The sequence below is a fragment of the Pseudonaja textilis genome, chromosome 11, assembly GCF_049901715.1.
Source record: "Pseudonaja textilis isolate UNSWEBS1 chromosome 11, rPseTex1.2, whole genome shotgun sequence".
Lineage (NCBI taxonomy): Eukaryota > Metazoa > Chordata > Lepidosauria > Squamata > Elapidae > Pseudonaja > Pseudonaja textilis.
The window spans coordinates 366,984-394,503 of NC_142000.1; the positions used below are offsets into that span (position 1 = coordinate 366,984).

The window sequence follows — 27,520 nt, forward strand, 5'->3', positions numbered from 1 at the left end:
AAAGGAAAAGCCTCCTTCTCCCAATCTGTCCACCTACGCTCCATGTCACTCAGTTTCTTAGAATTGGTTAGGTTTTGGCTTAGAAGGAAAATTCAAAATCATGGTCATGGAGTTGGGTAAACCATTCCAATGCTTCCTCTAGCAGGTTTTCTCCCAGGATGGAGACAATTTCTCTCTCATCATGGAACTCATCCCCATGGCGATCAATGTAGGACCAGGCTCTATTTCAAAAGAAAGAAAGCTTGCTTGCAGTCCCAACAAAAACAGGCTTGGATAGGCTTGAATGCAGCAAAAAAGCTCATATAATTGAGTGTGGTACCTCACATGAACAATTAATGAAGTTAGAATAATTAATCAGCGGAACAACTTGCCTCTAGAAGTTGTGGGTGCTCCAACGCTGGACATTTTAAAGAAGAGATTGGACAACCTGAAATGGTATAGGGATTCCTGCTAGAAGTGGGGGTTGGACTAGAAGACCTCCTTGGTCCTTTCAAACCTGTTATTCTTTTACCGTAGTACAGATGTGACAGGACACACAGCTGAATAACAATGGCTAATCACCTTAACAGCAAATTTCCTGGTCCCTGTTGTGCATTGTGGCCATAAGTAAGAAAGAGCTGTAGCACAGAAATAAAATGTAATAGCAAATATCCAAGCTAGGATGGCAATAATCTCTCAGCAACTTGAGAATCCCTGTTTTCCTTTTCAACTGCAGGTGACCTTATGTTCAAACACAGTGAAGACTTATGAAACTGCCCTGGTAGTGGACATCAAGGGTAGTGGTGAGGATGTGCTGGCCCTCCCAATTTCAGCAAGGTACTCTTTATATAATTTCTGCAATGCTGCGGCCTCTGTGGGGATTCCAGTCTTTGTCTCCTTTCTAAACAAGATACATAGAAGGGGATGGAGTGAATAGGGAATGGGACGACTCATTGCAGCCAGGTGGGTGTGGCTGGCTGGCTGTGGCCAGGTTAACACGGAGGATTAGATGCAGCTGGCTTGGGGTGACTAGGTAGGTGTGCCAGGTGGACCAAACCATATGGGTGTGGCCGGGTGGATGCAGAACAAATTGCCCAGTGCAATTTGTTCTGGATGTGGATGTGGAGCAACTCATAACACTACCGGAACAAAAATCACCCAGAGACATGCTGGCCAATGGGAAGCAGGGAAGTGGCCAAGTTTGAAAGCCAAGAGGTGGATTCCCCCACCCCACACGCACACGCACACACACCCGTTTGCAGAAATGCTCCATTTTTCTTTCTCCTTTCCAATGAGAGGTTTCCTTCCCTTTGGCAGGGAAGAACAGTGGCTGGGTTTATTTATCTCCCCCCTCCCACTATTTGCAGAAACACTCAATTTTTCTTTCTCCTGTCTGAGGAGACCTTATATCATTTCAGACAAGTGATTGTCTAGTCTCTTAGAATGCAGGATGAGACAAGGCTTGGGCTATCATTGTGGTTTTTCATACTCTTATGGTTTATGTTCTTATGCTACCTTTGCTTGTAATCTTGGCAGGATGGCCAGATAAGGATCTCTTTCCTAATAGATCCAAAGGAATGATGTGCATACCCATAAATAAAAGGGACATTTGCCTAGTTCATATTTTAAAAAAAAGAATATCAGAATGTAGACCAACGAACAAAGAAACCAGAATTCTACATTTAGTTGGGATTGTTTATGACATTAATTGTGGGGAAAACTGATAAGGAAGACATAGACTAATAAAATCAGGAAACCAAAGAAAACAAACTGGTACATCTTCTATTCACTGTGACTTTCTCAACACTACATGTGGAAGCAGAATATTTCAAGAGAAATAAATGGCTGGAATAAGAACCAGAGAAAAATATTAGCTTTGATTACATGCATTGTGTTAATCTAAAAATTTAGTACCTGGATAAAGCATAACACATGGTATATAACTATAAAACTAGTTTACCATATGAAAAAGAATATCAGAACATAGAGATAGATGGTGGCATCCCAAATCAAATTGTTAGCATTTGTGGGGATAGAGGGAGTCATAGCAAGAACTACGTCAAACTGCACTGAAAATCTAAAATATCCACTCTCCCCTCCTTCTGTTTATCTCCTCCTTCTCCTCCATTTCCCCCACTCCCCATTTTTGTGGATTTGACCAATGATGAATCCCTTCCCTGATTCAGTGAGATTGTTGCAAACGGATGTGCTTTGTGAGGATTTATAACTCTAAAGAAATGTAGAAATTACAGTGAGTACTCATCATCCTCACATGCTCCATGTTGTGAACCAGACACCAAACTTTGCAGGGAAACCTCTTGTCAGAAAAGAGAGAGAAAAATGGAGTGTTTCTGCAAATGGGGGTGGGGAGAAATCCATCCCTTGCCGTTCAAATTTTGCCACTACCCTACTTCCCGTTTGCCAGCACATCTCCAGGTGATTTTTGTTCTGGCTGGGCACCGAGTTGGCTCCACATCCAGTTGCCCAGCTGGATGTTTGTTTGTTTTTTATAAATTTTTTATTAGTTTTTAAAACACATAAACAAACAAGACATAAAAACATCAGGCCATCTTCCTTGTACGTACATACAGTGTGCCGGTTGGTTTACAAATTGTTTTGTGCTTCCATTTAGTAGTCTTCAATTACAATTAGATTGTATATGGTCTCATATTTTCAATCCAATATTAAATACATTGGTATCATTATTAATCAATCATTTGACTATACTTTTATTCATTCATGCTTTGGAAAATGATCATATTTTACTGAGGGGTGGAGATGGCATCGCGATGATACGGCATGTGCTCTTGGAGGTCTGAGATCGCTGCCGATATCTTTGCTCCTGGATGATCCTATCGGATCTAAACCGTCCCGAAGAGACGGTGAAAATGAAGAGCGCATCCTGTCGATCCCAGGGATGCCACAAAGTCCCTGGTAGATCCAGGAGAAGCTCTTCTTGCCAGTGGCAAAGAGGCACCCATTAATGCTGATGAAGTTGGGACAGCTCCGAAACGGAAGAGAACAGAAAGAGAGAGTGTGCCGGTTTGGTGAGAATTTTTTCTTTATTCTAAGATCTGAAAAAACACCCTAAGGAAAAGAAAGAATCTGTAAAAGTTTTGACAGAAGTGATTAAGCGGCGATTTTAAACAGGAATGTCAAAGTAATGTTTTTTTTCTCATTGCTGGATTTTCTATACATGATCTTATATTTTGAAACTGGAGTGGTTTTTTCTTTTTCATCTATTTTTTTCTCCTTTTTGATTTTGTAACTATTTTAGGCTAGAGACTCCCATTTAGTTATTTCTTTTTTAAAAATATCTTTTTATTATTATTATTAATTCTTATTGCATTTTGCTTGGAAAAGGAGGGGGAAAGTGAAAGCAAAGAAACTTTGTAACACTGCCAACTAGAGGCTTGGAAATATTCTATTTCTCTTGTGACCAGACAAAGCTGAGAAAGAAAGAATTGAGACTTTCTTTCAAGGACATTGCTATTTGATAAGATAGAGGGAAGAGCATGGGAGAGTATTATTGCAGGTGCTTTTCTGGGTTTCTATCAACAGCTGGAGTCTGGTGCTGAAGATTATAGAAAAAGAAAAGGTGATAAGTTTCTGGAGAAGAGTGTTATAATAACTGTATAACTAAACAAAGTGCAGTGTGTTTTCTTGATTTTTTTTAAGCTGTGCTACCCCTCTTCAACAGTTTACTTTTTGAAATAGCTATTTGGACTTTTAGTTCTTTGGAACTTGTCTTTGCTTGTTTTTTCTTTATGCTTGTCTTTGGAAGTTAATTTTTTACATTTGTTTTTTATTTTAAAAGAAAAGTTTTAGTATTAATGATTCCCTTCCTTTTCTTTTTAAGGGAGTAGCCTTTTTTTTCTTTTTCTCTATTTGATTTTCTGGTATTTTGTTTTTCCATCTACCCCCAATACTGGTTTTTTCTTTCTTTTTATCTTCATGGCTTTTTTTTTCTTTTTATCTTTCTGGCTTTTTTTTTCTTTTTATCTTCCTGGCTTTTTTTTTCTTTTTATCTTCCTGGCTTTTTTTTTCTTTTTCTCTTATGCAGTCTTTTATATTTGAGACCTCTTAATTGGATTAAGGTGTTGAAGAACCTGAAGAATTTTTCCTTTTTTAAAAGCTTTTTATTCTTCACTTTCCCGTCTTTTTTAAGATTTTACAACTTTTTCTCCTTTGTGTATGTTTATGGTTTTTTCCTTCATTTTTGAATTTGCATTGTTATTTAACTAATTGATTGGATTAAGGTATACAAGAACCTGAAGAAATTCTTTTTTCTTTTTTTATTATTATTACTATTTGGCTTCTCTTTTCCTACTATTTTTATTTGGAATCGCAATTGGTTACTTTACAATCGGATTAAGGTCTAGAAGAACCTGAAGATTTTGAATTGTTTGAAATGAGTAGGAAATTAACAGCTACCGGTTCTTCAACTTCTACTTCCTCCTCTCTACCATCTGGAGGACAACGTTTAATACAGACAATGTTAAGGCAAAAGAAAGAACAAGAAAAAGAAAAAGTGCAGATGATTATGCAAGGAATTCAAAACATTCAAACAAGATCAGAGAATACTGAAAAGAGAATAGAGAACATCGAACAAAGAGCAGGGAAAACCGATGAAAAAGTCGAGAACATCCAACAAATGATGATGAAGTATGATGAGAGACTACTAAAAATTGAAGAAGAAGATAAAGAAAGAGATAAGAAGATTGGAGACATTGATTCCAGATTAACTGTGGTTGAACAAGATAAAAATGGTATGCTGAGATGGGAGATGGACAGATCAAAATTTTATCTCAGATTCCAAAACATAGAGGAAGAAAAAGGACAAAATCTAGCTGAGATATTGATAGAAATATTGGCTGAAGCTTTGGAAATAACGGATGAGAAGATGATGGATGGAATAGATGAGGTTTATCGAGTCTTCACAAGGTACGCAATGAGAAATAGCCTACCAAGAGAAATTCACATCAGATTTACAAAGAAAGCCATTAAAACGCAAATATTGCAAGTGGCAAGAGAGAAAACATTGAAATATAAAGATAAGGAGATTGTGGTTTTGAAACAAGTACCCAGAAGAGTGAGAGAGATGAGGAGAGAATACTGATTCTTGACCAAATTCGTACTTAAAAAAGAGGTGAATTATAGATGGCTGATTCCAGAAGGTTTAATGTTCACATGGCAAGAGATACAGAATTGATTCAATTGAGAAAGCTGAATAATTTTATACAGAATTTTTCAGAGGGAAAGAGAAAGAGGCAGAAAAAGAAATTTCACTAATTGAATTCCAAGAGGACTGCCAAATGATGACTGAAAAAGAGGAAGGTGCAGTAGGTGGAAAGGAGGAAGCCAAAGGTCAACGTGAACCAAGATCCACAAGAGCTGCCAATCCTAATTATAAAATATAACCAAGGAAGAGAAAAAATTGATTACAATTAATATAAATGGACTTAATTCAGCCATTAAAAGAAGGAAAACTTTCCATAAATTAGAGAAATTAAAATTTGATATAATCTGCCTACAAGAAGTACATATTATAAAGCAATATGAACAATTGTTGATACAGCCAAAACTAGGGAAAATATTTACCTCCTTGACACAATGCAAGAAAAGAGGAGTGGTTTTATATATTAAAGAGACTATTCCAGCGAAATTGATTTATACTGATGACGATGGAAGAATACTAATGGTGGAAATAATGGATAATAATATGATTATGGATAATGGATAACACTCCTGATTGCAATCTATGCCCCAAATGATAAACAAGAAGAATTTTATAAAAAATTACATATCAAAATAATCGAACTGGACTATGCTAATATAGTTATGATGGGAGATTTTAATGGATTTGTAGACAACAAACTGGACTATATAGCACAGAAAACAATAAAGCAAAACAGAAAGACTCTCCCTAAATCTTTTTTTTAATAAGGTAGATGAAATAAATTTAAAAGATACATGGAGAGAAAGAAATGCTAAAACTAAACAATATACCTTCTACTCAAATAGACACTTATCATGATCCAGAATAGATATGATATGGCCCAACTGGATGTTGTGTGGCCACCTGGCCACACCCACCAGGTGCCCCCCACCTGACCACATCTATGTGGTTGTGTCAACCTGGCCACGCCCACTCAGCCACCTCAAGTCATTGGCTCCAAGCCAGCTGCACCTAATTCTCCGTGTTGATCTGACCAGTCTACGAACCACTCAGCCGGGGGTGGGATTCAAAATTTTTAACAACTGGTTCTGTGGGCATGGCTTAGTTGGTGGGTGTGGCTTGGTAGTCATGTAACTGGGTGGACATGGCTTGGTGTTCATGTTATTGGCTGGGTGTGGCCAACTCAGTATCACTCACACTGAGGCATGCATCTCCTCTCCTGGCCTCTCATGACTGTGGGGATGCTGCAACAGTCGTAAATGTGAAAAATGGTCATAAGCCACTTTTTTCAGTGCCATTGTAACTTTGAAAGGTCACTCCACACAAGCAAAGTACCAGCAAAGGAGGGGGAAAGTAACTCCAGAGAAGTTCCAGAGACAGGAAGTCAGGAATTAGTTGTCAGCATTTTAGTCCAATTAAATAGAATGTCATTCTCAAATGTTACAATTAGAACTGTAGTTGTAATAATTTGATTGTATGTTCACATGACTTTTCAAATGTGACACAAGGATTAAGATACTGAATTTTGATTGATTACATACCATCAAGTGGTTGTTGACTATTAGTGATCACATAGATGTATTTTCTCCAGGGGGGTCTGTCCATGATCAAGTCTTTCAGGTCTTCCAATGGTGCCAATCGAGAGAGCCAACCTAGAACTAAAGAGAAACTTTCTGACAGTGAGAAAAATTTATCAATGGATTAGCTTACCTCGAGAAGTTGTGGGCGCTCCATCTGTGGAGCTTTGTAAGAAGAGATTGCACAACCATTTCTACAGAATAGTAATAGCCCTTAGACTTATATACTGCTTCACAGTGCTTTACAGCCCTCTCTAAGTGGTTTACAGAGTTAGCATATGGCCACCAACCATCTGGTTCCTCATTTTACTGATCTGGGAATGATGGAAGGCTGAGTCAACCATGAGTCTGTCAGGATTGAACTTCTGGAGTGAGCAGTAAGTTAGCCTGCAGTTCTGCATTCTAACCACTGCACCACCACAGCTCAATATAGAATAATATAGATTCTCCTGTTTGAGCAGGAGGTTGGACTGGAAGACTTCCAAAGTCCCTTCCAACCATTTTACTCTGTTCTGTTCTTCTGTGCACTCATCATTGCTATAACTGATTATTCCCCCCAGCTGCAGGTCATCCTCCTTTTCTGTTTCCTTCCTCCTTTCCCAGCCTTAGAACCTTGTCCAGAGTAAATGGCTTTCACATAATATATTTGAAGTAGGATAACTTGCCTTAAATGAGGACACTGGTTTGATTTGTTCAAAACTGTTTGCTTGTTTGTTCATTTGTTTTCTTGGCTGTTTATGGTATTCTCAGGAGTCTTCTCCAAACCCAGAGTTCAAGAGCATCAATATTCTTTTTGTCCCACTTCTTCAAAATATGACTTTCACTTCCATAGAGTGTCACAGACTTTGTAGTTGTAGACATATCATATCATTTGACTATCTTTTCCAAGGCCTTCCTGGTCATTGGACTAAGTGTTAGTCTGCAGCAGCATATTCCTTGATTGCTTGTCCTTTACAATTGAAGATGGATCATTATAGGTTTACAGCAGTCTCCTTTGGTGATACTCACTTGTGTGAGCATGTTAGTTATGCAGCAGCTATCTTATAAGTTCATTTTGCTCACTTTTTCTGGAGATTGGTAGGGCATTTTGAAATCTGATTGAGAAATAGCAAAGGGAATTCTAGAGAAACACACTGGCTTGTCATAAACGAGGCAGGTCACATGGTGCTGACAAGGACTGGAGCCTGAGGAAAGTGACGGAGCGTTGCGAACATGCTTGACACACCTCTAGCTGGGATTTCCAGATCCAAGTCTGATTTTCTGTGAAATATGGCCCTCAAGCCTCAAAAACCTGAACTACTGGGGAAATATCAAGGCCCTCTTGAGACTTCCAGCAGCTTCACTTTTAATGTACTGTGTGAAGTTTTAGAAACCTACATCCTCAGATAACTAATAACAAGATGATGAAACTTTTTCAAAATTATACATGTGTTATTCTCTGTATCTCCATTGTGGATTAGAATTTTTAAAAGATCTTTTTATTGATTTGTTTTTCTGATTAACTAGATGCCTCACACCTCCACTACATGTGGCTAGCACCACTGTGAATTTTGGACGTTGTTTCCTGAATTTTCAGTATCAACAAGTGGCAAAACTTGTTAATGAAGCTGACCTTCCAGGGTGCTATGGTGTTCTTTCCCAGGTTGGTTGGATTTTTGACTTTTCTCTCTCCTTATATGAATGCTTCTGGAGGGGACTTTTCCTTCATATTGATGGTCTTGTACAGGAGGATGAAACTGCAACATCCGTAGGAGCAAGGTGGATTTAACAACCTGCTATAGAAAAGAGGAGAAAAGTGTTTTAGCCCAGCTCATTTCTTGAACTGTACTCTTGTTTACATTTTATTTAAGGATGTTTGGATAAGTTCTTGTTTTGTTGCTTTTATGCTATTGAGAACAACTGCTGAAAAGTTTGCTGAAATAAATTTTCAGAGCTCTATCATGAATGATAAAATACATAAAGAAAAGACATGGATTTTATTGGGGAAGACAGATGGTGATGGCATAGAAACAGAAATACTTCAAGCAAGTAATTCTTACTGCTTTATCTCCACCTAGGAATATAAGAACTCTCCCACCATCTTGTATTCAAGTCCAGCGCCTTGTGGTATTATTCCACCTCATGCTACAGTTGAAATCCCATTAGCTTTGGAAGTCAAGGAAAAAGGCCACCAGGAAACAATGGCCTACATAGCTATCTTTGGGAATGAAGACTTTCCCCTGGTGAGTGGATTGAATGAGCAGGAATAAAGAGGCTTGTATTACATCTTGTATTGCCTACGGTAAGTTCAATAAAGTTCCTCTGCCATAGGAGGACAGGAAAAGGTCGTAATCCATTGGTAACGATAAGCTCATTGGTTTGCTTTATGTGAGAAGATATACTAGAGAAGGAGAAAGAGGCAGATCATTTATTGAGATGGATCCTAGGATCTACTATTCTAGTATTTGACACTAGAACAAAGAATGGTTGAAAATGGTACTCCAGATGATCCATAGCAAAATAGTATTATATGGGTGTGTGCCAGTGTTTTGGGAATGGTTAAAAATTCCATATGTAAGTGGCTAGATCTGAGTCTAGAATATAGATCTAGGAAAAATCCCTTTTAAAACCTTACAATTAAATGTTTATTTCTAATTTATTCTGGAAATAAATTGGGAATGTGTACTGCATCAGTATGGGACACGGTGGCTCAGTGGCTAAGGCACTGAGCTTGTTGATCAGATGGTTGGCAGTTCAGCGGTTCAAATCCCTCGCGCCTCATAACCGAGTGAGCTGCCGTTACTTGTCCCAGCTTCTGCCAACCTAGCAGTTCAAAAGCATGTAAAAAATGCAAGTAAAAAAATAGGGAACCCTTTGGTGGGAAGGTATCAATGCTCTGTGCGCCTTTGGCATTTAGTCAGGCTGGCCACATGACCACAGAGATGTCTTTGGACAGCTCTTTGGCTTAGAAACAGAGATGAGCATCATCCCGGAACCTTTACCTTTACCCTACTGCATCATTCATTTGAGAAACAGAAGTTTTTCCATATAGTTTTACTGTTCAAGATATTGAAGCACTTGATATGGACAGAACAAAGATCCTAAGAATGTATATACTCCCTAGGTTTCAGAAAGGAGGCTGAAATGCAAGCCTCCTCAGGTGCAATAATGTTTGTAGCGATAGAAGGGAAAACCCTCCTAAGCCAGTGCAATACTTCAACTTCAACTCCAACTTCAATACTTCTCTCTGAATGTTTAGTTTGTTGGCTGTTCCTTGGGTGAGAGTTTCTCCTGGGACAGATAGTTATGTTATTGCCATCTTGTTGGGTATATGGATACACCAACCAGGTTTGGGTTGAATAAATATGTAAACCTAGGATTAAGTGTCTTGTAGCTTTAAGCACAAGAAACTGCAATGTCATTGTGGGTGCGGTTGCAGGCAGTAATAAAGGTAGGAAGGGAAACGTAATAGACGCGGCTTCTGGATGCACCTGGTTCTGTTCCTGGTCTGCTGCCTGCTGTTTTGGAACGTCTATCTGCTTACTCTGGATGGCTACTGTGCCAGATACCATTTCAACTGAACACAAGGACTGTTTGCCTAGTGAGCTGAGGATTCAGCGTTGTCTTTGAGAGAAAGGTATCGGGAGGAGAAGATTTACAAGCAGATAAGGACATTGTATTTACTGTTAATGGACTTGATAACTGGATAGATATACTGGATAATGATATATGGACTGAATGACACTTCTTAATCTCTGTGTGCATTAAATAACTATTTTAAAACCACAAACAGTGTTTTTGTCTCCAGTGTGTGTATACTCTTGGGCCCACTCTCTCTCTCATTTGCCAGCCTGGCTTGACTGCTGCTGCATACTCTGCTTGGGGGTTTATCCCCAAACACTAACATTGGTTATGGGCCCAGCAGTGTGCACAGTCTAACTAACCAGGATATAACAGTGAGAGCTGGTGGGAGTTGCACATTACTGTAAATACAAACTGTTTGTTAAATAGTTGTTTATCACAAGAGCAATGGCACAAGTAAATTTGCCACATCTGTCCATGATATCCAGACTAGATGGAACAAACTATGTTTCATGGTCAATGAAATGTAGTTTACTTCTACGAAGAGAAGGTTTGTGGAACATAATAACAAACCCACCAGATGTATCAAACTTAAATCCTAACGATGAAGAGGATTATAAACTGATACAGGATTATGAACGAAAGAATGAGCAGGCTTTGTGTATCATAGGTCTCACCCTGTCTGACCAGCAACTCATTCATATCCGTGGAGTGGAAAATGCTGCAGACTGCTGGGAGAATCTCAAAAGGATTTATGTTCGAGACAGTGTAGGAGCTCATATCAATCTTACACGGAAGCTGTTTAGAACACATCTTGAGATAAATGGAGACATGTTAACTCATTTAAACTGTATGAAAAGCATTTTTCAAGAATTGCAAGAAAAAGAGCTTATATTTAATGAGTTGCAACAAGTATACATCATACTGTCTTCTTTGGATCGAAGCTATGATGATTTTGTGACTGCATTAGAGGTGTTGCCAAAAGACAGTTTATCAGTAACTGAGATTACCGGCAGGCTATTAGAAGAAGCCAGAAGAAGGTTTGAACGTGACCAGCTGAGAGAAAATAAGCCTAATAAAGAAGAGAAATTATCTTCAAAGCTGGAAAGAAACCAGCTGTGTAAAGTAAAGCACCCGGAAGAAGAGAAGTTATCTTCAACGGCATACACAATTAAAAAGTGTTTTAATTGTGGAGGCAGAGGACATTTGGCAAGATTCTGCAGGAAAGAAAAAAGTCAGAATGTAAAGAAGCCAAAGAAATCCTTTGAACTGGCCATGTTTGGCAATTGTGATATGAAGAATGATTTATGGGTGGTGGACAGTGGAGCATCCCACTGCATCACGAGAGATAAGACAAAGTTTATAAAAATGTCTACAAGCTCTCAGCATATATCACTCGCAAATGGTTGGCACCTCAAGGCCAAGGGTGAAGGTATTGCTTATTGTCCATGTTTAAACCAGAATATAAAAATGTTTTATGTACCACAGTTAAAGATGAACTTACTTTCTGTAAGAGTATTAGATAAACTAGGATATGTAGTTACATTTAAGAATAATAAGTGCATACTGGAAAGAGACGGCAAAAAGGTAACTGCAGCTTTAAATGGAACATTATATGTCTTACATGATAGTAAGAAAGGGGAGGCACAGACTGTATTTAATAATATCAAGCCTCATGATGAATGTATCCATTTATTGCATAGGCGTTTGGGGCATGTGAATTTTAAAATGCTAAAACGTACAGTAGAGTTATCTGAAGGAATAAGGTTAAAACCCTGTGATAAGTATTTGCGTTGTAATGTCTGTTGTGAAGATAAGAGTAAAATAATGCCTGCAAATAGGCTAAATGGTTTCAAAACTAAAGAACCTTTAGAAGTAGTATTTGCAGACATTATAGGTCCAAAGAAACCCAGTATGGGGGGTGCTCAATATATACTGAGCATTATGGACCATTACTCTAGATATGGGTTTTGCTACCTAATGAAAAGCAAAAGTGAAACATATCAACATTTCTTCAACTGGCTAAGGTTTGCTGAAAGAAAAACCAAACGGCAACTTATAACCCTGGTGACAGATAATGGCATGGAATTTGTTAATAGCAAATTCCAGAATAGTTTAAAGGCAGCTGGAATAGCTCATAAGACATCTGCACCACACAGACCACAGCACAATGCATATGTTGAAAGGCGAGGCCAAACATTGCAGGCGATGACCCGTACTATGTTAACTGATTCTGGGTTACCTGATTCTTTGTGGGGGGAGGCCACAATGTGTGCTAATCATTTATTAAATAACGTGGTTAACTCAACTACTGGTGAAATACCATTCACCATGTGGCATGGCAGGAAGCCTGATTTGAGTTACCTGCACACATTTGGTGCACCAGCATGGGTGCATATCCCTACACAACTCAGGCGTAAAGGGCAACACAGAGCTAAACAATTATTATTCGTTGGTTACCAAGCTAACCATAGGGCATATAGATTTTGGGAGAAAGGCACATCTAAGGTGTTATGTAGTGCCAATGCCCAATTTCTAGAGCACGTAGGATGGGATAAGTTAGAACAGGATAACAATAACGAGGTGATTATTGAATCATACAGAAATCCCATTAAGTATCCCTGTAACTTTAAAAATAACGTAAAGAAAGAAGTACAGGAAGAAGTACAGGAAGAAGTACAGCCCCTAGAGGAAGAAATAGCTGAGGATGAGGAACAGGTAGTAACTCAACCAAGCCCAGTAATTCCCAGAAGGACTACACGTATTTCTAGACCGCCTGATAGATACCAGGCTAATACAGTGTGCCAGGAAAATAGAATCCCAAATACTGTGGATGAGATTAAAAGATATCCTTCTAAAGAGAAAGAAAATTGGTATGCAGCAATTAATAAAGAATTGAAATCATTGAAGGATATGAAAGTGTATGAAAACGTGAGATTACCTAGTAATGAAAAACCCATTGGCTGCAGATGGATTTTTAAAATAAAAACAGATAAGGATGGAAACACAATCCATAAGGCAAGGTTAGTAGCCCAAGGCTTTAGACAAAGTGCAAAAGACTATGATGAAGTATTTGCACATAGTCTGAAAGCAGCAACTTTAAGGGCAGCATTAGTGTGGGCAGCAAGCAAGCAATATATAGTTAACCATTTAGATGTGGAAACTGCTTACTTGCACGCTCCACTAAGACATACTGTTTATATGAAAAGGCCTAATGGAGTTAAAGGAGACAATAATAATGATAATGATTGTTGGTTATTAAAGAAGAGCCTTTATGGTCTTAAACAATCGGGCTATGAATGGAACCAGTATATTGTGAAGGAACTGACCAATATAGGGTTTAAAGCTGGTTTAGCCGACCCATGTCTATTTAAGAGAGAAAAGAATGGGAAAATATCATTATTATTGTTGTTTACTGATGATATTGCTCTGATAACTAAGACTAATGATGAAGCAAATGAAATAATAACATTATTAGCCAAGAAAATAAAAATCAAGCAATTAGGGGAGATAAAGAGATATCTAGGATTGAATATACTGAAAACACAGAAAGGTTTTAGGATATCTCAGGAAGATAAGATATCTAAATTGCTAATAGATTATAAGATGGAACTTTGTAAGCCTGCAGACTCCAATGAGTCAGGATATTTGCAAAATGGATACACAAAGTCCCAAATGTGATAAGGCATTGTATCAATCTTTGATTGGTAGCTTATCATATATTAGCAATTGGTCAAGGCCAGATATTGTTTTTAGTATTAATCAGCTGGCACGACACAATAATGATCCGCTTCAATGTCACTGGATAGCATTGAAAAGAATCCTAAGGTATCTTAAAGGTACATTACACCATGCACTGTATTTAGAACCAAAAGGTGATCTCATATTGAGTGCTTATGCAGATGCTAGTTTTGCAGCAGAAAGAGATACTAGAAAGTCGACTTCAGGAACAGCCATAATGCTGGGTAAGACATTAATAGGCTGGAAGTCAATAAGGCAACAGCATATAAGTTTGTCTACTATGGAGGCAGAATTCTCCTGTTTATCTTTATTGTGTACTGAGTTAAATATGTACAAACAAATGTTGAAGGATATGGGTATAACTGTAAATTACCCTATAGTTGTACATGAAGATAATCAGGCAGCAATTCAAATGGCCACTAATATTGCAGTTAAAACGAGAAGTAAACATACAGATTTGAGGTATCTTAATGTAAGACAATCTGTACAGAGTAAATTGATGCAGCTGGAGTACTGCATGTCGGAGGACAATGTAGCTGATCATTTTACTAAAGCCCAAGGTGCTATTAAGCATCTAGAGAGTTGTGAAAAATATGGGTTTAGAATGTAAAGGCATTACATATTTATGTCACCCAAAAGGGGAGAATGTTGGGTATATGGATACACCAACCAGGTTTGGGTTGAATAAATATGTAAACCTAGGATTAAGTGTCTTGTAGCTTTAAGCACAAGAAACTGCAATGTCATTGTGGGTGCGGTTGCAGGCAGTAATAAAGGTAGGAAGGGAAACGTAATAGACGCGGCTTCTGGATGCACCTGGTTCTGTTCCTGGTCTGCTGCCTGCTGTTTTGGAACGTCTATCTGCTTACTCTGGATGGCTACTGTGCCAGATACCATTTCAACTGAACACAAGGACTGTTTGCCTAGTGAGCTGAGGATTCAGCGTTGTCTTTGAGAGAAAGGTATCGGGAGGAGAAGATTTACAAGCAGATAAGGACATTGTATTTACTGTTAATGGACTTGATAACTGGATAGATATACTGGATAATGATATATGGACTGAATGACACTTCTTAATCTCTGTGTGCATTAAATAACTATTTTAAAACCACAAACAGTGTTTTTGTCTCCAGTGTGTGTATACTCTTGGGCCCACTCTCTCTCTCATTTGCCAGCCTGGCTTGACTGCTGCTGCATACTCTGCTTGGGGGTTTATCCCCAAACACTAACACATCTGTTCTTGAGTGGGAACTTACTCCGTCAGGAAATCTATCCTCCTCAGAAATAAGGAATCTTATTCAGCCATCCGGCCAGTCAATTTCGATAGCCACCCAACTCAACAAAGTGACTCTTGGTGGATATTGCCAGAATTTGACTGCCTGCTTCCATTCCTTCAGAGCCCTCCCCTCCTCCTCCCCTGTCCTTACAGTCTATCTTCCAGCTATGGCTTGGAATGGCACAACTCGCCATGGCCAAGTTGCTGCAGCTAACTCACTGCAAACAACTCTGCAGGACAATTCAACAAATACAAAAGTTAAATTAATTTCAATGGAACCATGGCAATAATAATAAAATAAAGAAAGTCAATCCAGTAATACAAGAATTACAATAATTTTGAAAAATGTGTAGTCACCAATAATAAAAGTAACTGAATGAAATGATTAATACAGCATTGACTTGTCCTGTGGTGAGTTGACTGTGGTGAGTTATCCTAAACCACCTGTGGCTCCCATCTCATCCATCCAATCCAAAGGAGGAAGCCTAGCATTCAGCATCAATGGACCATCAAGAATCCTCTTCAACTTTTAGTTGTGATCACATACTGCTTAGTTAGTCTTCTCTCACTGGACTGCTCAACACCTCCTCATTTAAACCTGCACCTCCCCATTGTGAAGGTAGTCTGCTTTACTCTTTAAATCTTTCATGTAAATGTTAACGATCCAACTTCTTCTTACAGAATCCCTTTTCTCTCCTCAGCTACCAAGAGAGACCATGTTGAGATGTCTATTCTAATGTATACAATGTACATAATGTAATGCTCTACCTGACTCCGTTGTTACAGCCTCAAACCCTCCTAGCTTCAACCTCAAACTGTCCACCATGGACATCCCACATTCCTAAGAGGTTCTTAAAGGGGGCATGCATAAGCACAGCTGCGTGCCTACCATCCCTATCCTACCGTCCCCATTTATCTGTATTTACTTCCTTTGTTCATGTTTATCTTCATACCTATACTTGTTATCTTGTACATATTTAATAAACAAACAAACAAAAAACAGAAGCATTGTTCATTTCATTTAGACCGAGTTTGTTGGGACAAAGGGTTTCACCATCTACCATAGGCAAATGGATCAAGACATGTATCACGAAAGCTTATGAAAGCCAATCATTACAATTGCTGGGTAACATAACAGCACATTCAACCAGGAGTGCAGCCACATCAGCGGCATGGAAGACACAGGCCTCGATTGAAGAGATCTGTAGGGCAGCAATGTGGTCATCACCATCTCCATTCATCAGAAATTATAAACTGGATACATTTGCATCAGTGGAAGCATCCTTTGGAAGAAGAGTGCTACAAAGAGTTCACATGGAGATGGGGGCTCAGGACAAGGAGTTGGCCCACCCTCAAGACAATTAGCTTGGGTACGTCCCACGTTTTGGATTCTCCGACCCGTACAACTGAGAAAGAACGTTGGGCTTACCTGAAACACATCTTCTAGTTGTACGGGAGGAGAATCCAAATCCCACCCTTAGATAATTAGTCCCAAGCTGAGAACAGTCAAGAACGAGCACCAAAGAACTTTCCAAGTCAATCATCAGCCTTCATCAAAAACTGGGCATGCACAGTGGAAAGGGGGCTGGACTAAACTTTGATTGACTCCGTCTTTAAGCAAGGAAGCAGGAGACATCCACCAGATAAAGCACCAGATAAAACAGCCACCAGATAAAGACTGAATGCACCAATTATCACATTAAACAAGAGAAAAACCTTCTACACATCAATTCCACCCGCGCTTTTTACAATTTTGTAAACAACAAACTAAAAGACTCAAGGTCCATCCCACCCCTGATAGGACCTAATGGTAAAGACTGCAACAGCGACACCATTAAAGCCAACATCTTTAACACATTCTTTGGCTCAGTATTTGTAAACAGCAATGGATCATGCCCAGTATTTCCTAGTCGAACCACAGAAAACTACAATGATTAATACATATCAATTTTACAGAAGACGTTGAAAAAGCACTACGCAATCTAAAACCAACTCTATCTGTTGGACCGGAGGGAATATGCGCCTACTTCTCAAAAAAGCTATCCACTGCCATAGCATAACCTCTAAGCATATTCTTTGAAAAATCTTTCAGGACCAGCTCCTTGCCTAACCTATGGTCACAAACCACGGTCATCCCCATCTTCAAAAAGGGAGACCCCAGCCTAGTTGAAAATTACAGAACAATCTCCTTATGCTGCGTCACCTGTAAAGTCATGGAATCAATTATTAACCAATCTATTATCCTCCACTTAGAGATAAACAACCTACTCTCTAATAAACAATTTGGTTTCAGAAAAAAACTATCCTGTAATCTGCAACTCTTACACTGCAAAAATATGGACTACACAACTCGATCAGGGCAAAACTATTCCTAAAACTAAAATCTTATGGTATCTCTGGACAACTGCATTACTGGATAGAAGCATTCCTGTCAAACAGACAACAAATGGTCAAAATTGGGAGTGTCCTATCAAGTTCTGTACCTGTCAATAGTGGTGTCCCCCAAGGCAGTGTTTTAGGACCAACTCTTTTCATACTCTACATAAATGACCTCTGTGATCACATTAAGAGCAACTGTGTTCTCTTCACTGATGATGTAAAGCTGTCCAATACCACAGACAATACTACTATCTTTCAAAAAGATCTTGAGTATGGGGAGAGGGGGCGGAGCTGACGTCACAACGATACTGCATGCAGTCTCGGAGGTCTGAGATTGCAGCCGATATCTTTGCCTCTGGACGGTCCCAACTGACCTAAACCGTCCCGAAGAGACAGTGAAAGTGAAGAGCGCATCCTGCCAATCCCAGGGACACTGCAAAGTCCCTGGTTGATCCAGGAGAAGCCCTTGCTGGTGGCAGAGAGGCAGCCATCAAAGCTGCTGAAGTTGGGACAGCTCCGATTGGAAGAGACTGGAAAGAGAAAGTGTGTCGGTTTGGTGAGAACTTTTTTTTATCATTACTCTAAGACTTAAAGGGACACCCTAAGGAAAAGGAAAAATCTGTAAAAGTTTTGACAATGGAATAAGCGGCGTTTTTTAAACAGAAACGTCAAAGTAAGGCTTGGCTTTTTATTTATTTTTTCTTATTACTGGACTTCTATCGCGATTTAACATTTGCTAACTGGACTGGCTTCTTTCTTATTTACATCTATTTTTTCTTCTCTTTTTTGACTTTGCAACATTTTAGGTTAGAGGCTCCCTTTAGTTACTTTTTTATATATATATACTTTTTCTTTTTAACTTCTATTATGTTTTTCCTGGGAAAGGAGGGGGAAAGTGAGAGTAAAGAAACTTTGTAACACTGCCAACTAGAGGCTTGAAAGTATCTTAGACGAAGCTGAGAAAGCTGAGAAAGAAAGAGAGACTCCCTTTCAAGGACATTGCAACGTGATAAGATAGAGAGAAGAGCACGGGAGAGTGTTATTGCAGGTGTTCTTCTGGATTTCTATCAACAATTGAAGCTTGGTTTTGAAGTCTGTGGAGAAGAGAGTTATAATAAGAGCCTTGGATGATTAAATAAAGTGCAGTGTGTTCTTTTTATTTTTTTAAGTTGTGCTACCCCTCCTTACCAGCTTTAGTGTACTCCTTTTTTTAAAAAAAAAACCTTTATTTTTGTAATATTTCCATTCTTGCATTTAATTTTAAAGGGAAGGCCTCAAAAAAAATTTCTTTTTTTCCCCTCCTTCTCTTCTGGGATTTTTTGCTTTTTCCATCCATACTTTTGGTTTATTTTTATGTTTTTTTATGTTTTTATTTTTGAGACCTTTTAATTGGATTAAGGTGGTGAAGAACTTGAAGAATTTTTTTTTCTCTTTTCTTTTTTTGTTCTTTTTAAAACTTTTTTGTTTCTTCCTTTCCTTTTCACTTAACTATTGATTGGATTAATGCTCAGAAGAACCTGAAGAAATTTTCTCTCCTTTTTTTTATTACTATTGGGCTTTTTTCCTTCTACCATTTTTATTTTTCATCTTGGATTATAATTGGCTACTTCATAATTGGATTAAGGTTCAGAAGAACCTGAAGATCTTCAATTGTTTAAAATGAGCAGGAAATTTATAGCTTCTGGCTCCTCAACCTCTACTTCCGCCTCCTCACCTGGAGGACAACATTCAATCCAGACAATGTTAAAGCAAGACAAAGAACAAGAAAAAGTGACCTTACAGATGATTATGCAAGGAATCCAAGAACTTAAAACGAAATCAGACACTATTGAAAAGAGAATAGTTTTTTTCCTTCTCCCATCTATTCAGTTCTGTTTCGCTCTTTGACGTGTAACAATTCCTCTCCTTGCGCTTGTGTTTGTGTGATTCCTTCTGTCTTTTGTTGTAAATGAGTATTCTCTTGGTTCCCTGCAGTTCCAGTACTATTTTTGTATCCACCAAGTTCTTGAGAATTTGTTTCCAATTCCTCCCTACTACTTTGCTCCCGTGGGCCCACCATCCGTTTGTAAAAATCCTGAGCTTTTCCCGTAGTGTCTATTTTGATTTTCCTCTCTTTCCATGACACTAGCATCCCTTCTGGAATAAGCCATTTGAATGTAATTCTTTTCTGGTTTAGGTAGGCTGCCAGAAACTTGTAATCACGCCTTTGTTCCCTTACTCTCCTCGGTATCTGTTTAAGGATCACAATTTCTTTGTCTTTGTACGTTATTGTTTTATCTCTAGAGGTTCTATATATCATATCTCGGACACATCTTCTGGTGAATCGTATGTGGACTTCCCTAGGGCATTTGTGGCGTCTTGCATAGTTTGTATTGACCCGGTAAACTTCATTGAACTCTTTTTGAATGTCATCTTTATCCATCTTCAATAGACCGGCCAGAATCTCTACCATCAAATATTCCAGGTCTTCCTCTTTGGATTCTGCCGCATTTTGAAATCTTAAGTAAGTTGTTGCCTTGTCCATCTCTAGGAGGACCAATGAGTCCACCATTTCTTTGCTCACATTTTTAAGATCTTCATCCACTCTTTCTAATTATCTTTCCGTTCTTTTCTCTACCTCTTTTATTATAACTTCATTTTTCTCCAAGGCCTGCTGCAATACTCCCACTTTGTACTCTACTTTGAAGATGTCTGCCTTCATTTCTGCCTTTAGTTTCCCCATCTCTTCCTTCAGATCGTTAATATCTGCTCTTGTTTCACTGTGATTTTTAATCATTGTTTCTTGCAGTCTTGTCAGTGAGTCCTGTAAGGTTAGAAACATTGCTTGGATGTTAGCATTCGAAATGCCTAGCTGAGATAATGATAGAAATATTGGCTGAAGCTTTGGAAATAACAGAAAAGATGATGGATGGAGTAGATGAAGTATATCGAGTTTTTACAAGATATGCGATCAGAAATAACCTACCAAGAGAAGTTCATATCAGATTTATAAAAAAAGCCATTAAAACACAAATATTGCAAGTGGCAAGAGAGAAAACTCTGAAATACAAGGGCAAGGAGATTGTGGTCTTAAAACAAATACCCAGAAAAGTGAGAGAGATAAGAAGAGAATACAGATTCTTAACTAAAATGTTACTGAAAAAAGAGGTGAATTATAGATGGCTAATTCCAGAAGGATTAATGTTTACATGGCAAGAACAGAGAATTGATTCAATTGAGAAAGCAGAATTATTCTACGCAGAATTTTTTGGAAGGAGAGAGGAAGAGGCAGAAAAAGAGATCTCATTAATTGAATTCCAAGAGGACCAAATGGAGACTGAAAAAGAAGAAGGCGCAATAGGTGGACAGGTGGAAACTAAAGAACAACGTGAACCAAGATCTATGAGAGCTACCAAACCTAACTATAAAGCATAATCATGGAAGAGAAAAAACTGATTACAATGAATATAAATGGACTTAATTCAGCTGCTAAAAGAAGGGAAATTTTTCATAAATTAGAGAAATTAAAATTTGATATAATTTGTCTACAAGAAGTACACATTAAAAAACAATATGAACAATTCTTGGTCCAGCCAAAATTAGGGAAAATACTTACTTCTTTGACTCAATGTAAGAAAAGAGGAGTGGTTTTATATATTAAAGAGACCATCTCAGCAAAATTGATTCATACTGATGAAGATGGAAGAGTATTAATGGTGGAAATAATGGACAATAATATGAAAACACTCCTGATTGCAATTTATGCTCCGAATGATAAACAAGAAGAATTCTATAAAAAATTACATATGAAAATAATTGAACTGGACTATGTTAATATAGTTATGATGGGAGACTTCAATGGAATTGTAGACAACAAATTGAATTATACAGCAACAACAATAAAGCAAAATAGAAAGACTCTCCCTAAATCCTTTTTTAAAATGACAGATGAAATAAACTTAAAAGATATATGGAGAGAAAGAAATGCTAAAACCAAACAATACACTTTTTACTCAAATAGACATTTATTATGGTCCAGAATAGATATGATTTGGATTTCAACAGAACTAATATCTAATATTCAAGAAACAAATATTGAAACAAGTACTTGGGCAGACCACAATCCAGTGACAATTAAATGGAAAGGACAAAAAAGAAGATCGAGATGGACATTAAATAATACTATTTTAAAGAAAAAGGACTTCACACAGCGGATTGAGAAAGAATTGGCCTTTTTCTTTAGAGAAAATAAAAAAGAAGATACTTCAATTCAGAATGTCTGGGACACAATGAAGGCATATGCTAGAGGCGTGATAATAGACTATACAAGAAAAAGGAACTTCAGGAAAAGGCAAGCCACTAAAGCTTTAGAAGATGAGCAAAAAAGACTTGAAAAAGAGCTACAGAAAACACCACAGAAAAAAGACATTAAACTAAAATTGGACATAATTAAACACAAAATGGGTCAAATAGAGAAAGAAGAATTAGCACAGAAAATTAGAAGTACTAAGCAGAACTACTTTGAAGATGCAAACAAACCAGGTAGATGGTTAGCATACAAATTGAGAAAGGAGAAAGAATCAAGGAAAATATTGCAATTAATAGATGATCAAAGTCAAGTTTGCTACGGTAATAAAGAGAAAAAGGAAATTATTTGAGACTTCTATGGGCAACTATATAAGCAAGAGAATATTGATGAGGAAAGAGTCAAACAGTATTTACAGAATGCTAATCTACCTAAGATACCTAAAGAGACTGAAAAAATGTTAGAAAGCAATATAACAATGATGGAATTAACTGAAGCACTTAAGAAGCAAAATAATGGAAAGGCACCAGGCCCAGATGGACTTCCAGCAGAATTTTATAAAACATTACAAGAATCGCTGAGTCTTCCATTGCTAGAAGTCATGAATGAAGTTATGTCAAAGAAGAAGATGCCTAAAACATGGTCAGAAGCCTATATTACACTTATTCCAAAAGAAGAGGCTGATCCATTGCAAATTAAGAATTATAGACCTATTTCTTTACTAAATGCAAATTATAAAATCTTTGCTTCAATATTGGCAGAAAGACTTAAAAAAATACTTAAATAACTTTATTCATCCTGATCAAAATGGATTTCTGCCAAAGAGACAAATCAAAGATAATATGAGAGTAATTTTGGATACTTTGGAATATTATGAGGCACACCCCGAAAAGCAAATGGCTTTGATATTTTTAGATGCACAAAAGGCATTTGATAATGTGAATTGGAGATTCATGTTATTATTATTGGAACAGATGGGTTTCGCCAGAAAATTCATTCAAGCAATGAAGCCATATACCATAAGCAAACGGCAAAGGTAATGATAGAGGGAGAATTGACAGATTCCATCAATATAAGAAGAGGTACAAGACAAGGATGCCCACTATCACCCTTCCTGTTTGTATTAACTTTGGAAGTGTTAATTAGAAATATTAGAGATGAAAAGAGTATAAAAGGAATGAAAATTGAAAAGGAAGAATTTAAATTGCGAGCCTTTGCGGACGACTTGGCTTTTATTTTAGAAGACCCTTTAGAAACAGCACCAAAATTATTGGAAAAGATAGAGGCATATGGTAAGGTGGCTGGTTTGGAAATAAATAAAGATAAAACAAAGATTTTGACAAAGAATACGCTATTAAGACAAAAAAAAGAATTGGCAGACCTATTGAAAATTCAAGTCACGAACAAGGTTGAGTATTTGGGGATACATTTGACAGCAAGATGGAGGCTTCCGGTGGCAGGACAGGGAGAACGGAGGTGAAGAAGACTGTCGCAGTCTTTGGATACCTTTTCTGGCGCCAGGAGCGATCCCCCAGGGATACACGAACCCCGGAGAGGTTCGTGTCAACATGGAGAACCTCGAGCTGCAGAGGGGGGAAGGTAACCCCCCGACAGTGAAGAGGGAAGCTCCCGAGCCCGGCGCAAAAGAGTAAGCTGTCATTCTATGGCGGCTTCAAGTCTGGTCTGCCACTTGAGTGAATAAGCAAAGCAGTGACAGCCTGAGAGGCCGAGAGTAACAGGAACAGAGAAACGGTTTATAACTTGGATTCTTTGAAGACTGAAGAGAGCAGAATGACAGAAGAATGACAGCATAAATTCTTCTCTCCTGGTTGTGATTAGCACCTCTCAGAAGTCGGGCGGAGAGCGGCCAGAAAAGCAGTTGGGAAAATGAAAGGATTATAATGGAGAGCGGAAAAGCCTAAGCACAAAAGGAAAGCACAGATTTACCCTGTGAAAGGGAAGCGCTGGGGAAAGAGGGAGATTGCTAAAACCAGGAGATCGGAGGTCCGGAATTGGTGAGGGGCTTCATCTGATTTTTGGATCTTTCTTTTTGACTTTACTTGAGAAAAGGGAGGCGACGGAGGTGAAAGAATACTGACATTGACTGAGTCTTATGAATCCTCAGATCTGAACACAACATGACTATTACATCTATTTAATACTGTGGAGAAGACAAACTGAGCATTATATTGGACTTTGGAAGATTTGTATGTTGATTTAAAAGTTGGGAAGCAAAGAAGGAAGAAGCAGCAAGAGGAAGAAGGCAGAGGCGAACAGAAGGCTGGGAAAGATGCTTTTGGGACTGTAGATTAGTCAGCACATTACACCATTTGCTGATTGGAAGGCTGAAAAGAATTCTCTAGCTGGAAGATGGACTTTTAGCTCACCCAACCTGCTTTCTTTATTACGTGGTACTACTTAATATTACTAATTTGGCACTACTTTCTCCTTAAAATGACTTCCTTGCTTTTTGTTTGTTGATTTTCTGAAGCTGTGGTAATCTCTCTCCTACCCTTTCTCTTATTGTTTTGCCCCCTGCCTCCCTATTGTATCTCCTAAATACCTTACATAATTCTACTTATTTGGGGGGGAAAAAAAGAGGGGGGGTATACTATTATTATAGAGTTAAGAGATTACTGTCGTAAGTATTAATAGTAAAGAGGGATAAACTCTGTTGATATAAACTATTTATAAATTATTTAGACTGCTTAAGACATTTAAGATTAATTCCTTAAAGTGTTAATTGATGTACTATTGCTGACCAATTTTCTTATTACATAGACTAGAATACTGTAGCAGATATCTATTTATGATATAGGGGAAAAGACTGTGGAGTGAGATATTAAATTGAAATACGCGAATAGACTTTCAAATACAAGACCCAAACACTGAATGGTGATTTGGGATAATATATCTAAAATTGTGCATCAACAAAAACAAATACTTAGAGAGATGACATCCACGACAACTATGGCCTTAAAAACAGGAAGGAAGGCTACCCCGACCCTATCGACTACGTTGACACCCACCCCACCAACAACTCAAAAAACTATTGAGGAGTCCTTAACAGGGGAAAAGCAGCCTAATGTCCCCAACATTAATATACAAACTTCCCTATTATCCTCGCAGGAAGCTATATCTAAAATGCAAGAAATGATGATTAAAAATCACAATGAAACTAGAGCAGATATAAACGAATTGAAAGATGAGATGGGGAAACTGAAGGCTGAAATGAAAGCGGATATATCGAAGGTGGAGGGTAAGATAGGGTCTCTACAGCAGGCCATGGAGAAAAACGAAGTGAAAATAAAAGATATAGAGAGTAGAATAACACACATGGAGACTAACTTTGAAAGGATGGATGAGGAATTTAAAAATGTACTTAGAGAAACGGAAGACTCACTGGTCCACCTTGAGATGGACAAAGCAATGGCATATTTAAGGTTCCAGAATGTGGCTGAAGCAAAAAATGAAGAATTGGAACATTTGATGGCAGAAATATTGGCTGAATGGTTAGGAAAGGAAAAATATGATCTAATTAAAGAGTTTGATGAGGTATATAGGGTTAGCACAAGCTACGCCAGACGCAACAACTGTCCAAGAGAAATCCATATCCGCTTCTCTAGGAGATGTCTGAGGGATTTAATTTTGAAAATGTCTAGGGAGGAAACAATATCATATAAAGGCAGAGAAATTATGATTTTAAAACAAATTCCAAAAAAAGTGAGGATGATAAGACAAGATTATAAATTTCTAGCTAATGATTTAAATAAAAAAGGAATCCAATTTAAATGGTTAATCCCGGAAGGGATGTTAATTACGTGGAAAGAGAGGAAAATCAAAATAGAATTGATAGAACAGGCCCAAGATTTTTATCAACAGCTCACAGATACGAATGGTCAATCCACTAAAGAAGAACTTAAAAGGAGACCACAGGAGGACCGATATCATCACAGAACCCAAAAGGAACGACTTTCTCCAATTTCAGGAAGTGATAAACCACAACCTGGGAGAGAAGAGCAAATCCCACAACAACAACAAGAGAATCGAATCATTACTAGGCAAAAATCTAAGCAGACGTAGATAAATGGTGGAGGGGAAGAAGTTGCTCTCCATCAATATAAATGGATTAAATTCAATATCAAAAAGAAAAAGGATATTTTCAAAACTTATTCGACATAATGCAGATATAATATGTCTTCAAGAAACACATATTTTGAAAAATGATGAAAGACATCTAATTTGTCCAAAATTAGGAAAACTTTTTATGGCACCGGCAGATAAACACAAGAAAAAAGGAATTGCAATTTACGTAAAACAAGATGTAAAGGCAGAATTAACCTGGTCGGATCCCGAAGGAAGAACTCTGGTTATACAAGTTTGGATAAACCACATCACATTTTTACTTGTAGCAATCTATGCCCCAAATGAAGACCAAGGGAAATTTTTTAAACACCTCCACCAAAAAATAGTAGGCTTTGAAAAAAGGAACATTTGCTTGATAGGCGATTTTAACTCCATTGCAGACTACCAAAAAGACCATAGTAATATGGGAAAAAACAAGAGGGGAAAAGGGAACTTTCTGCGGCATGTAAGGAAATGATGAAAGAGTTAAATTTAAAAGATTTATGGAGGGAACGGAATCTTGAAGAGAAACAATTTACATACTATTCTAATCCACATAAGACTTGGACTAGAATAGATATGGCTTGGATGGATTTGGATTTGGCTAATGAAATAAAAGAAATTAAAATCCTACCAAATGAATGGGCCGACCACAACCCAATACAGCTAATTTGGAGAGATAGGAGAGGAATAAAAAAAAGATGGACACTAAACACCCAAATAGTAAATGAAGAAGAGTATATTAATAAGCTGAAAGAGGAGCTAAACTATTTCTTAAAAGATAATAATAATGAAACAACTTCAAAACAGAATATTTGGGATACTATGAAAGCAATTATAAGAGGTACAACAATTTCCTATAATGCTATGAGAAACAAGAGAACTTATGCCCGACAAAACGTATTACAACAACAAATCAAAGACTTAGAAATACAATTACAAAAAACCCCTAAGATCCAAGGAATACAAAACCAGTTAATATTAGCTAAACATAAGCTGAATTTAATTGAACAAGATAAAATAGAAGTTAGCTTGAGAAGGTCCAAACAAAATTATTTTGAACACGCCAATAAACCAGGAAGATGGCTATTTTATAAACTTAAAAAAGAAAAAGAAAAGAGACTGATACGCCAACTAATAGACGAGAAAGGCATACCACAACATGAGATTGAGAAGAAAAAAGATATTATATATAACTATTTTCAAGAAGACAGCAAGATGTAGTACATTAAAAGAGAACAATTATATCAAACTTAAACAGCAGATAGCGTTAGACTTGACGAAATGGGAAAATCTACAACTGTCACTAATAGGGAGAATTTCAACAATCAAGATGAATATCTTACCCAGAATCTTATATTTGTTTCAAACAATTCCAATTAGGCTTGGAAAAGACTACTTTGAAGATTTAAATAAAA

General features: G+C 37.7%; 1 protein-coding gene across 4 annotated transcripts in view; it reads left to right on the plus strand.

Moving 5' to 3' along the window:
- Positions 1 to 27,520, plus strand: part of HYDIN (HYDIN axonemal central pair apparatus protein) — a 343,587-nt gene that overhangs the window by 107,217 nt on the left and 208,850 nt on the right. For all 4 annotated transcript variants that reach the window (XM_087940240.1, XM_087940242.1, XM_087940241.1 and 1 more), the window contains exons 15-17: positions 716 to 816; positions 8,242 to 8,377; positions 8,793 to 8,957. In XM_087940240.1, coding sequence (XP_087796366.1) covers positions 716 to 816; positions 8,242 to 8,377; positions 8,793 to 8,957 — 402 coding nt within the window. The remainder of the gene's footprint in view (positions 1 to 715; positions 817 to 8,241; positions 8,378 to 8,792; positions 8,958 to 27,520) is intronic.